The following is a 12636-nucleotide window of genomic DNA, read 5'->3' as shown; positions in this document are numbered from 1 at the left end:
TGGTGAGATTTGAACTGCTGAACTACGGCTAGCAGTTAGCTGAAGTAGCCTGTAGTGCTGAACTCTAACCACTGTGCCACCCCGGCTCTTAATATTTATTTATTTATCTATTTATTTATCTATTTATTTATCTATCTATCTATCTATTTATTTATTTATTTATTTGATTTGATTTGATTTGATTTGTATGCTGCTCCTCTCCGTAGACTCAGGACGGCTAACAACAATAGTGAAACAATATGAACAAATCTAATATTTAAGTTAATTTTAAAAAAACCTTATTTAAGAAACCAATCATACACACAGACATACCATGCATAAATTTTATAAGCCTAGGGGGAGGGGATATCTCAATTCCCCCATGCCTGACGACAGAGGTGGGTTTTAAGGAGCTTATGAAAGGCAAGGAGGGTGGGGGCAACTCTGATCTCTGGGGGGGAGTTGGTTCCAGAGGGTCGGGGCCACCACAGAGAAGGCTCTTCCCTTGGGTCCCGCCAGACGGCATTGTTTAGTCGATGGGACCTGGAGAAGGCCAACTCTGTGGGACCTAACTGGTCGCTTGGATTCATGGATATGAGTGAACGAAAATATTTGTCGCATATTTATTGTTCTTATTTGTGGCTGACCAAAGCTTTAATGTCCAAATAGGTCACCAATGCATGGCAAATACATTTATGGGTATTTATGGAAGAAAATACCAAGAAGGCCCACTCTATTTCCAATATAAGGAGGGTTTAATGCTAATGTCTTGATTCCCCCCATCAAGGTTTGCCCTCCTATTCACCACTATAAAAAGGAAGTCCAATTAGCATTATGGAAGAATACAGGTAGTCCTTGAAGAGCCATGCTGAATCGGGCCAAAGCCCATTGTGTCCAGCATTCTGTGTCACACAGTGGCCCATCAATTGTCCATGGGGATCTTGAGCAGAAAGAGAAGGCAAAACCCTCCCTTTCCCTTGTCCACCAACAAAAGGTCCTAAAGGGAGCCCTGCCTGCCTGAACCAACATAGAGGCGGCACTTGGACATCCGTTTCAAGTTCAGTGAATCCTTCTTCCTTCCCACTGATTTTATTGTTCAAAGCCTTTGGGAAGGTCAGAAATACTGGGATGCTGTAAATGTCATAAATAAGTACAAGTAGGTAAGGGCCTAAATTTTGACCATGCAAACATGAGGATGCTGCAAATGATTGTAAGGGTGAGGATGTAAGTCACTTTTTTTCAGTGCTGCCGCAACTTCAAATAGTCACTACACAAATGGTTGTAACTCAAGGACTACCTGTGCGAAAGGGACATTGATGTGTTTTATGAGCTGCATTGTGGTTCCACTTCTGTGATATTCCTGCACGCGTTGCAAGGCTAAAATAAAATTTTGATTTCATTCTACCAATACACAAGCACGCACGTATGCACACATACAAAGACTGTACAGTGATCCCTCGAGTTTCGCGATCTCGATTATTGCGAAACGCTATATCGCGATTTTTCAACCCGGAAGTAAACAACACCATCTGCGCATGTGCGCCATTTTTTTTTTCTATGGCCACGCATGCGTAGATGGTGGAGTTTGCTTCCCCCTGGCCAGATCAGCTGCTGGGTGGCTTCCCTGGGTCTTCCCCCTCTTGCCGGGGTTTCCCCTTTGCGTGGGCGGCGGGGAAACCCCAGCGTTGCTTCCCAGCTGAGTGGCGCGAGCAACGGCGTGGGCGGGCGAAAGGCGGGCGCGCGGACATTGGCACACGAGCGGTGTGGCAGCCGGACAAACGGCGGCCGCTCCTGGCGGCAGCACGAGCAACACGAACGGCATGGCGGCCGAACAAACGCACGAGCAACGCAAGCGGCGTGGCGGCCGGACGAATGGCGGCCGCGCCTGGCGGCAGCACGATCAACACGAACGGCGTGGCGGCCGAACAAACTCACGAGCAACGCAAGCGGCGTGGCGGCCGGACGAATGGCGGCCGCGCCTGCCGGCAGCACGAGCAACACGAACGGCGTGGCGGCCGAACAAACTCACGAGCAACGCAAGCGGCGTGGCGGCCGGACGAATGGCGGCCGCGCCTGCCGGCAGCACGAGCAACACGAACGGCGTGGCGGCCGAACAAACTCACGAGCAACGCAAGCGGCGTGGCGGCCGGACGAATGGCGGCCGCGCCTGCCGGCAGCACGAGCAACACGAACGGCGTGGCGGCCGAACAAACTCACGAGCAACGCAAGCGGCGTGGCGGCCGGACAAACGGATTCTCCTCCGACCTGCCCTCACCTTAGCTTCCAGCTGATGCTTCGATCCTTGGAAGAGGCCAGAGCGCCTTTCTGCACCACACTCTGCGCTCGGGTTCCTTTCCGGAAGATGGAAGTTTCTCTCTTTCCATCCTTTCTAGCAATAAAATACTCGATGGTTAAATGGAAAGAGAGAAACTTCCATCTTCCGGAAAGGAACCCGAGCGCAGAGTGTGGTGCAGAAAGGCGCTCTGGCCTCTTCCAAGGATCGAAGCATCAGCTGGAAGCTAAGGTGAGGGCAGGTCGGAGGAGAATCCGTTTGTCCGGCCGCCACGCCGCTTGCGTTGCTCGTGAGTTTGTTCGGCCGCCACGCCGTTCGTGTTGCTCGTGCTGCCGGCAGGCGCGGCCGCCATTTGTCCGGCCGCCACGCCGCTTGCGTTGCTCGTGAGTTTGTTCGGCCGCCACGCCGTTCGTGTTGCTCGTGCTGCCGGCAGGCGCGGCCGCCATTCGTCCGGCCGCCACGCCGCTTGCGTTGCTCGTGCGTTTGTTCGGCCGCCATGCTGTTCGTGTTGTTCGTGCTGCCGCCAGGCGCGGCCGCCATTCGTCCGGCCGCCACGCCGCTTGCGTTGCTCGTGCGTTTGTTCGGCCGCCACGCTGTTTGTGTTGTTCGTGCTGCCGCCAGGCGCGGCCGCCATTTGTCCGGCCGCCACGCCGCTTGCGTTGCTTGTGCGTTTGTTCGGCCGCCACGCTGTTTGTGTTGTTCGTGCTGCCGCCAGGCGCGGCCGCCATTTGTCCGGCCGCCACGCCGCTCGTGCGCCCCTTGTCCGCGCGCCCGCCCTTCGCCCACCCATGCCGTTGCTCGCGCCACTCAGCTGGGAAGCGGCGTTGCTCGCGCCAGCAGCGGCGGCACGAGCGGCCGGACAAGCGGCGGGCAGGCGGGTCCTCAGCTGTTGGGCGGGGGTCTTCCCAAGTGCGGAAGTAAAAAACACCATCTGCACATGCGCGAGGGCACGCATGCGCAGATGGTGTTTTTACTTCCGCACCACTATATCGCGAAAAATCGAGTATCGCGAGGGATCTTGGAACGTAACCCTCGCGATACTCGAGGGATCACTGTACCTCTCAATCCAATGTATTAATGTATCTACCCAGCAGTGGGCTGCGAGCCGGAACGCTAAATTGCACTCACCACCGTGGCTCATAAGTTCTTGCGGGGCCAGCACGATTTTGCTACTGCGCCTGTGGAGGCAGCAAAGTCATGCATGAAGCCGCAGGTGCGCCAATGTTTCAGCATGCGCGGAAGCAAAAAAACCTCACCAAAACACGGGCGCACCTGTGGCTCCGTGCGCGATTCTGCTGCCTCCACAGGTGCAGCAGCAAAATTGCGCTGGCCCTGCAAGAACCTACGAGCCGTGGTGGTAATTTAGCGTTCCGGCTCTTACCCCACCGCTGGATGTACCTAAATGAAGGGGATGAGCCCTTAGGTGGTGGGGCGGGGTGTACCGCTTCAGACAACCTTGGTCATTCCCACCTGCTTAAAAACAATACAGACACATCACTAGCATTTCAAGGAGAAAAGAAACAAACCAACACTCTGGAATGGCATTCATACATAGTGTTGGGCGAAGTTTGGGTTCAGCGAACCCAACGAAGTTCGTGTTCGGCAAACTCACCGAACCCGAACCTAAACAGCAGCAAGCCGCTGCGGCGTCCTTTTCTGTAAAAATAAACATGGAGGTGGGGAATTCCCCACCTCCTTTTGCTTCCTTTTATTTTTACAGAAAAGGATGCCGCAGCGGCGCTGCAAGCAAAAGTAGGTGGGGAATCCCACGATGGGATTCCGGGGGCGGGGTTTTGATGTCACGAAGACTCCTTCCTGGCTGGCCGAAATGACGTCAAAGCCCCGCCCCCGGAATCCCACGATGGGATTCCCCACTCTCCTCCTGAGCGGCGGCGTTTCACGGTGTTTGAGTGAACGCCGAACCCGAACTTTACACTGCAAAGTTCGGCACGGACCCGAACTTTGCAAGTTTCGGTTCGCCCAACACTACTCATACAAGGTTTGCACTTGTCTTCTCAAAACCTATGGAGATTCTCAAACATCCAAGCCACGGTTATCCCTAAAGTGCTTTTCAAAAGGCAACTGGACTTTCTTCCAAAAGGAACTCGTCTCTTCCCCCCTGACAGTTAGATTTACTCTTCACGCATTCTCAAAATGTAGAGTAGCAGATTACAGAGGAAAAAAAGGATATAAGGATCAGAGAGGAGGGACACAGAAAAGAACAGAGGGACAGTTGGGTTCACTGTAGGGACAGATCCCCAGAAGCTACACGACAGACTGATGAGACTTGTCTCTGAGCAAGCACAGAGGCTTACGGGAAGCACATGCAGACACGATATGGGACATACCTGGATTAGACCGAAACCACATTTCCAGCATTGGCAATGAGGGGAGGGACAAAAGAAGGCAGACTCACAAAAGAATGCGAGCGCCCACTTATTCAACTTTTGGCCTGGCACAGAGGAAGGCACCTAGTCTCTATGGTTTGGGTTGCAATTTCAAAGTCTTAGACGGAGGCAATAGAAACATAGAAGACTGACGGCAGAAAAAGATCTCATGGTCCATCTAGTCTGGCCCTATACTATTTCCTGTATTTTATCTTATAATGTTTTTCCCAGGCATGTTTAAATTCAGTTACTGTGGATTTACCAACCACGTCTGCTGGAAGTTTGTTCCAAGGTTCCTTGTTATTGTGGGATAGAATAATAGAATCTTAAACGTCTGTCCATTTTTCTTAGAAACATAGAAACATAGAAGACTGCTGGCAGAAAAAGACCTTGTCTGCCCTTATACTATTTTGTGTATTTTATCTTAGGATGGATATGTTTATCCCAGGCATGTTTAAATTCAGTTACTGTGGATTTATCTACCACGTCTGCTGGAAGTTTGTTCCAAGGATCTACTACTCTTTCAGTAAAATAATATTTTCTCACGTTGCCTTTGATCTTTCCCCCAACTAACTTTAGATTGTGTCCCCTTGTTCTTGTGTTCACTTTCCTATTAAAAACACTTCCCTCCTGGACCTTATTTAACCCTTTCACATATTTAAATGTTTCGATCATGTCCCCCCTTTTCCTTCTGTCCTCCAGACTATACAGATTGAGTTCATTAAGTCTTTCCTGATACGCCTTACGTTTCACAGCACTTCTGTTTTTTAAATTTCTGGGTGTTCTCAAAGGAAGGGGTAACAGACATAGCTTTTGCACAATGTTTGGCTCCTCTGCATATTTCCCTCTCCTCTGCAGCCAATGGTAAAACGCTGCAAGGTAGTTGGGGATCAATCAGAGTTTGGAAATATGGGTGTCCACCTTGAGCAGGGGGTTGTACTAGAAGATCTCCAAGGTCTTTCCCAGTTCTGTTACTCTGATGAAGGTCTGGAGCAGAGGACTTCAAACTATGAAGACCTACAGTATATCCAGCTATGCTGGGCTGGATAATTCTGGGAGTTGAAGTCCACAAGTCTTAAAGTTGCCAAGTTTGAAGATCTCTGGTCTGGAAGAAAACCTGTGAACATTCTTGGATGATTAGATTTATCTATCTATCTATCTATCTATCTATCTATCTATCTATCTATCTATCTATCTAATTTTTATGCCACCCTTCTCCTTAGACTCAGGGCGGCTTACAACATGTTAGCAATAGCACTTTTTAACAGAGGGCAGCGTATTGCCCCCACAATCCGGGTCCTCATTTTACCCACCTCGGAAGGATGGGAGGCTGAGTTAACCTTGAGCCGGTGATGAGATTTGAACTGTTGACCTTCAAATCTACAGTCAGCTTCAGTGGCCTGCAGTACAGCACTCTACCTGCTGCGCCACCCCGGCTCATATATTACTACTACAGTTGGAAGGCACCTTGTAGGATATCAATTCCAACTCCCCCCCCCCCCCCCTCAAGCAAGACTCCCTACACCATTTCAGACAAATGTCAGTCCAATCTCCTCTTGAAAGTCTCAAGTGTTGGATCTCTCACAACTTCCGCAGGCAAGCTGTTTGTGTTGGTTGATAGCTCTCACCATCAGAACATTCCTCCTTATTTCCTGGTTGAATCTCTCCTTGGTCAGTTTCCATCCGTTATTCCTTGTCTGGCCTTATGGTGCCTTGGAAAACAGCCTGACACCCTCCTCTCTGTGGTAGCCCCTCAAGTATTGCAAGACTGCTATGATGTCTCCCTTGGTCCTTCTCTTTGCTAGACTACCCATGTCCAGTTCCTGCAACCACTCTTCGTATGTTATAGTCTCCAGTCCCCTGATCATCCTGGCTGCTCTCTTCTGCGCCTCTCTCTAAAGCAGTGTTTCCCAACCTTGGCAACTTGAAGATATCTGGACTTCAACTCCCAGAATTCGCTGGCTGGGGAATTCTGGGAGTTGAAGTCCAGATATCTTCAAGTTGCCAAGGTTGGGAAACACTGCTCTAAAGTTTCGATGTTTTTGTGTCAACCCCTGGTCCAGAATCATGGCTAGTGCCACAATTGAAAATTAGATTAGATTAGATTTATTGGATTTATATGCCGCCCCTCTCCGAAAACTCGGGGCGGCTCACATGAGACAACAAAATGAGAAAGGCACATTGCCAAGATGGGAACCTCCAATCAAGTTTTGGTAATGCTTTGCCATGTTGGCTCTCTCTTCTATGACTTACATACTATGCCCAAATAGGCCATATTACAAAGGCCTGGTTCTCTCAATATGCTAAGACAATTGATGTGTTTTCCCTGAATACCCAGAATTGACAGGTTTCCCATCTCTATTTTAGCCTAACATTGTGCAAACTCATCGTACCTGCTGATTTCATAAGTCACACAGCAATGCAAAACAGAGGTAGTGTTGAGAACAGGAATCCACTAAGATAAATCTTCAGATTCTGGCTTTGTAGCTGAAGCTTTGACCAAGAAAGGCAAACTTGTCACAGAAGACAGCAGTTTTAAACTAAGTACCCACCCCTAGGTAAGCAGGCAGTTACCCGTGGTTGCTGGGAATGATAAGAGAGCTGTATTGAAGTGGATTAGACGTAGTGTTTCCCAGCCTTGGCAACTTGAAGATATCTGGACTTCAACTCCCAGAATTCCCCAGCCAGCATTCGCTGGCTGGGGAATTCTGGGAGTTGAAGTCCAAATATCTTCAAGTTGACAAGGTTGGGAAACACTGGATTAAAGTAAGGGAAAATCTGCATCAGACCGTTTCATTTTTAAAGCAGAGGATATTGCATGGAATCATCTCTTTTAAATCTTGCTTAGCCTTCTTTATAATAATAACAGAGTTGGAAGGGACTTTGGAGGTCTTCTGGTCCAACCCCCTGCTTAGGCAGGAAACCCTACACCACCAAATGGTTATCCAACATCTTCTTAAAAACTTCCAGTGTTGGAACATTCACACTTCTGGAGGCAAGCTGTTCCACAGATTAATTGTTTTGACTGTCAGGAAATTTCTCCTTAGTTCTAGGTTGTTTCACTCCTTGTTTAGTTTCCACCCATTGCTTCTTCTCACCCTCAGATGCTTTGGAGAATAGCTTGACAATACCTCTTCTTTGTGGCAATCCCTGAGATATTGGAACAGTGCTATCATGTCTCCCCTGGTCCTTCTCCTCATTAAACTAGCCATGCCCAGTTCCTCCAACCGTTCTTCATATGTTTTAGCCTCCAGTCCCCTAATCATCTTTGTTGCTCTTCTCTGCACTCTTTCTAGAGTCTCAACATCCTTTTTGCAACCAAAATTGAATGCAGTTTTCCAAGTGTGGCCTTACAAGACCTTGTAAAGTGTTATTGATCTTGATTCTATCCCTCTGTTAATGCAGCCTTGAACTGTGTTGGCTTTTGTGGCAGCTGCTGCACACTGCACAATGTTACAATTGTCTGCTAGGAAAAAAAAAATCTTCCCCAAGTGTGTCTATGTATGCGCACTCGTGCGTGCAGGCATGTGTGTATTCCACTGAGAACACGTTAAGGAAACTCCAACCCTAGCAAAATCTTGATTTCAAATTTGATCTCGTATGGGGGAAAATAAAAAAAAATATTGCAGGAACAGGGAACAGGAAAGGAGCCGTAGCAGCCACTGCTGGATAGATGCCGATGGCCTAATCCAGTTTGCAAGAAAACCAAGAACCACGTGACTCTGCAAAAGGCACACAGCGCGGGGGGAAAAACAAGAGAGAGAGACCCACCTATCAGATAGGTCTAGGGAGCGCCTGCTCTCGAGCGAGGGCTGGCGGCTCGTGCGCCTGCTTGACCCGGAAGCAGACTCAGCGTCACTGTGCCCGTTTGCGGCAGAATCTACACTACCATAGCGTCTGCCGGGGAGGGGAAGAGGAAAAGGGTCAGCATATAAAATGGCAGAGAGAAAAGACACACACACACGCCCCTCTTCTCCTGTCCAGGGAGTTTGAAAGGGAGCAGAAGGAGGGAGCAAAACACACATTTGCTAGCTAAGAACTAAGACAGTGTTTCCCAACCTTGGCCACTTGAAGATATTTGGACTTCAACTCCCAGAATTCAATTCCCCAGCCAGGGGGATTCTGGGAGTTGAAGTCCAAATATCTTCAAATGGCCAAGGTTGGGAAACACTGAACTAAGAGACAAGGAGGTGGGTTTCTATCTGAGACATGTTTGGGTTTTTTTCCCCGTTCAGATAGAATACATCCAGGCCAACCTCTGCAACTCAGGGCACTCCACTTAGGCTGCATCGTAGCTCTCATCATTCAGAGCCAGTTTGGGAACAATGGTGTGGAATAATAGAGAGTTTGCTTGAAGAATGCTGGCCTGGAATTATGCAAAGAGTAGACCTGGCATTGGGGAAAAGAAAAGGCTATTCTGAAATACAGAAAACAAGGTTGAACTGGGACGGTTGCAAGTTCATTTCCTTCACCGCCCACCACCCCCAGCAACCAACCATGATTTAAAATAAATCTATCCTGGAAGTTAGCTACCAAGAGAGTGGCCGCTAAAGGCCCTGTGATTCTCAAAGGATAGGGAAAAAAATTTGACAGCACTGTTAAAAATGCTAGGCTGTGATGAATGATTAATGGCCAACAGAAGATTTGGGGAATGGAATGGAGTTCTTTTATTTAAGCATAGGATTTGGTTACTTTTATGCAAACAGCAATTAGGAGACACCCCCCCCTGCCCTTTCCCCCTCTGCAATAGAGGCCACTAATTTTACTTGGAATGCTATCAGGGTTTCTAGTCCCACCGGCTACCACCCCCCCTCGCCCCTTATTTTATTATGGATCCAAGCCAAGTTTTAAATTCTTCCTCCCACACTTTCTCCCCATATGTTCCAATGTGCATGAGCTAAAACTAAGCTGGAGGAAAGGAAATGCAGTGGTACCTCTACCTACAAACGCCTCTACTTATGAACTTTTCTAGATAGGAACCGGATGTTCAAGATTTTTTTGCCTCTTCTCAAGAACCATTTTCCACTTACAAACCCGAGCCTCCAAAACTGTAACTGGAAAAGGGAGGGAGAAGCCTCCGTGGGGCCTCTCTAGGAATATCCTGGGAAGAAACAGGGCCGGAAAAGGCAGGGAGAAGCCTCTGCGGGGCCTCTCTAGGAATCTCATGGAAAGAAACAGGGCCGGAAAAGACAGGGAGAAGCCTCTGTGGGGCCTCTCTAGGAATCTCCTGGAGGAAACAGAGCCAGAAAAGGCAGGGAGAAGCCTCTGTGGGGCCTCTCTAGGAATCTCTTGGGAAGAAACAGGGCCGGAAAAGATGGGGGAGAAGGTGGGGAGAAGCCTCTGTGCAGCCTCTCTAGGAATCTCCTGGGAAGAAACAGGGCTGGAAAAGATGGGGGAGAAGGTGGGGAGAAGCCTCTGTGCAGCCTCTCTAGGAATCTCCTGGGAAGAAACAGGGCTGGAAAAGGCGGGGAGAAGCCTCCGTGAGGCCTCTCTAGGAATCTCCTGGGAGGAAACAGGGCCGGAAAACACGGGGAGAAACCTCCGTGAGGCCTCTCTAGGAATCTCCTGGGAGGAAACGGCGGGGAGAAGCCTCCGTGGGGCCTCTCTAGGAATCTCCTGGGAGGAAACAGGGCCAGAAAAGGTGGGGAGAAGCCTCCACTCTCCCTGTGGTTTCCCCAATCGCATGCATTATTTGCATTTACATTGATTCCTACAGGAAAAATTGCTTCTTCTTACAAACTTTTCTACTTAAGAACCTGGTCACGGAAAGAATTAAGTTCGTAGGTAGAGGTACCATTGTAATATTAAAGCCCATTGAGCTGCAGGGAAAAGATCTATTTGTTAGCTATCATTCAGAATTTGGCTCGGGAAATCCATTGCAATGTTTCAGCTCTTGAACAATGCCATTAATGAATGGAACTGATTGAGTTGATTCTTTGACTCTCGCTCCATTCTAAACATGGCCCCAGTTCAAAATAAGCTGTCAAAAGGCCTTGAGAGGTTGGGGGTAAATTACCAGTGACAGATACAAATGGAACTTCCATAGTTTGGTATACACCTCTGAGTAACCAGAGGCGGAGATCAAAGAGCAAAGAAACTGCTTTTGAATGTTTGTTGCAGGAAGTCCTTAAGTTACAACCATTTGTTCAGAAAAGCATTCGAAGTTACAATGGGCACTGGAAAAAAAAAGACTCATAATCAGTCCTCACACTTATAACCATTGCCGTGTCCCTGTGGTCACCTGATTGTAATTTGGTTACTTGGCAGCGGTTAGATATTTAGGATTTTCACCACTCATAACCTTTCCGACTGGCTTCTGACAAGTTAATAAGAAGTCCAAGGGGAGCAGGAAATTGCAGGTCATGATCACTTGATGTCTCATCTAATGACGGTGGCTGAAAAGGTTGTAAAACTGCCTGCAGTTGTGTGAAAACAAATTTTCCGGTCCCGATTATGGTTGTAAGTTGAGGATTACCTGTATGAAACATACGTTAGGTATCAGTGAAATTAGGACAGGGGACGGGAGGCATTCTGGTGCACTTATGCACGCCCCTTACTGACCTCTTAGGAATCTGGAGAGGTCAACAGTGGATGGTCTCAGGGTAAAGTTTTTGGGGTTAGGGGATGACACTACAGAGTCAGGTAGTGAGTTCCATGCTTCGACCACTCTATTACTAAAGTGGTACTTTTTGCAGGGCTCCACTTACTTTTTCCTACCAGTATGGGATTCCGAGGCCGGTGTGGCCATGCGCATGCTCGACATGTGTGCATGCGCCCCTGCATGAGATTTTGCTTCTGTGCATGCACAAGAGCAAAAAAAGGGCAAAAATTGGCCTTATTATTATTATTATTATTATTATTTATTTATTTATTTATTAGATTTGTATGCCGCCCCTCTCCGCAGACTCGGGCGCCTGCGCAGAAGTAAAATCTCGCACGGGAGTATGTGCACAGCTGGGCCGGCCTCTGGAACCCATTAAAAAGTCCTAACAGATGTCCGATCCCATTCGTACCAGGTGGGGCCCATCACTGTTGGGTATATTGGGCATACTTAAGACAGGAGGTTGGACTTGATGGTCTGTTGCTTTATGGCTACCATGACATATGGTCACCCTGACTCCCTTTCCCATTTTATAGCCTTCTAGGGGGTGAGGACAAGAAACCCTTCCCTACTTTTCCCAACCGTCCCAAGCTGCGTCCACTCTACCTGATTGGCCGATGGTTAGAATAGTCCATCTCATAACCCTGCATAGAATCTGAATAGGAGTCTCGGGACAGTCGCTGCTGATGGCGTATGGGGTACTGGTGGACCGAAGCATTGGGCTGGGAGGTTGTATAGTAAGGGGGTGGGATGCTGTTGCTGGTCTCACTGCGGTAGTCACTGTCCCGGTCATCCACGGTGCTGTCAGGGTCATCATCTGTAAAAAAAGAAAAGAAAAAGGGGGGGACCCGATATCACAATATAAAACAACAAAGTGTTCCTGACTACAACGGAACATTGTGAACATTCTTGACGAGCAAGGGAGCACAGTATGCAAACATTGGTGTGTGTTGACAAGCATCTGTGTTTAAAAATTTAGGAGGTCCACATGCATAAGTGTCAAAAGGATGCAGGCAGGTGTTCTACACCAGTGTTTCCCAACCTTGGCAACTTGAAGATATCTGGACTTCAACTCCCAGAATTCCCCAGCCAGCGAATGCTGGCTGGGGAATTCTGGGACTTGAAGTCCAGATATCTCCAAGTTGCCAAGGTTTGGAAAGACTGTTCTACATGAGAGAGAATAACAGGAAAAGGGTCTCCATTGGAGAACAGTGGGGGAAATGGCGGAGGACAAGGGATACGTGATAACTGAAAAGAAGTGGAGGACACAGAGAGAGATGGACGGACAAACTGAGCACGAAGACATCTCAGAAGCTGGTTGAAGAAATTTAGAAACGGTCTCCCCAAGCTGGTACCCATCCATGGATTTCAAACCC

The 12636-nt window shown here is 48.6% G+C and overlaps 1 protein-coding gene across 1 annotated transcript in view; it reads right to left on the bottom strand.

The window, feature by feature from the left end:
- UNC13A (unc-13 homolog A) overlaps positions 1-12636 on the bottom strand; it is a 251953-nt gene that overhangs the window by 109201 nt on the left and 130116 nt on the right. The window contains exons 10-11 of the mRNA XM_070736771.1: positions 11867-12077; positions 8431-8556 (exon numbers count right to left, since the gene is read on the bottom strand). Coding sequence (XP_070592872.1) covers positions 8431-8556; positions 11867-12077 — 337 coding nt within the window. The remainder of the gene's footprint in view (positions 1-8430; positions 8557-11866; positions 12078-12636) is intronic.

This window comes from Erythrolamprus reginae, chromosome 1 (assembly GCF_031021105.1).
Source record: "Erythrolamprus reginae isolate rEryReg1 chromosome 1, rEryReg1.hap1, whole genome shotgun sequence".
In the NCBI taxonomy this organism is placed as follows: Eukaryota; Metazoa; Chordata; class Lepidosauria; order Squamata; family Dipsadidae; genus Erythrolamprus; species Erythrolamprus reginae.
The sequence above is the reverse complement of the archived record's forward strand: the minus strand, read 5'-3'. Positions and strand labels throughout refer to the sequence as shown.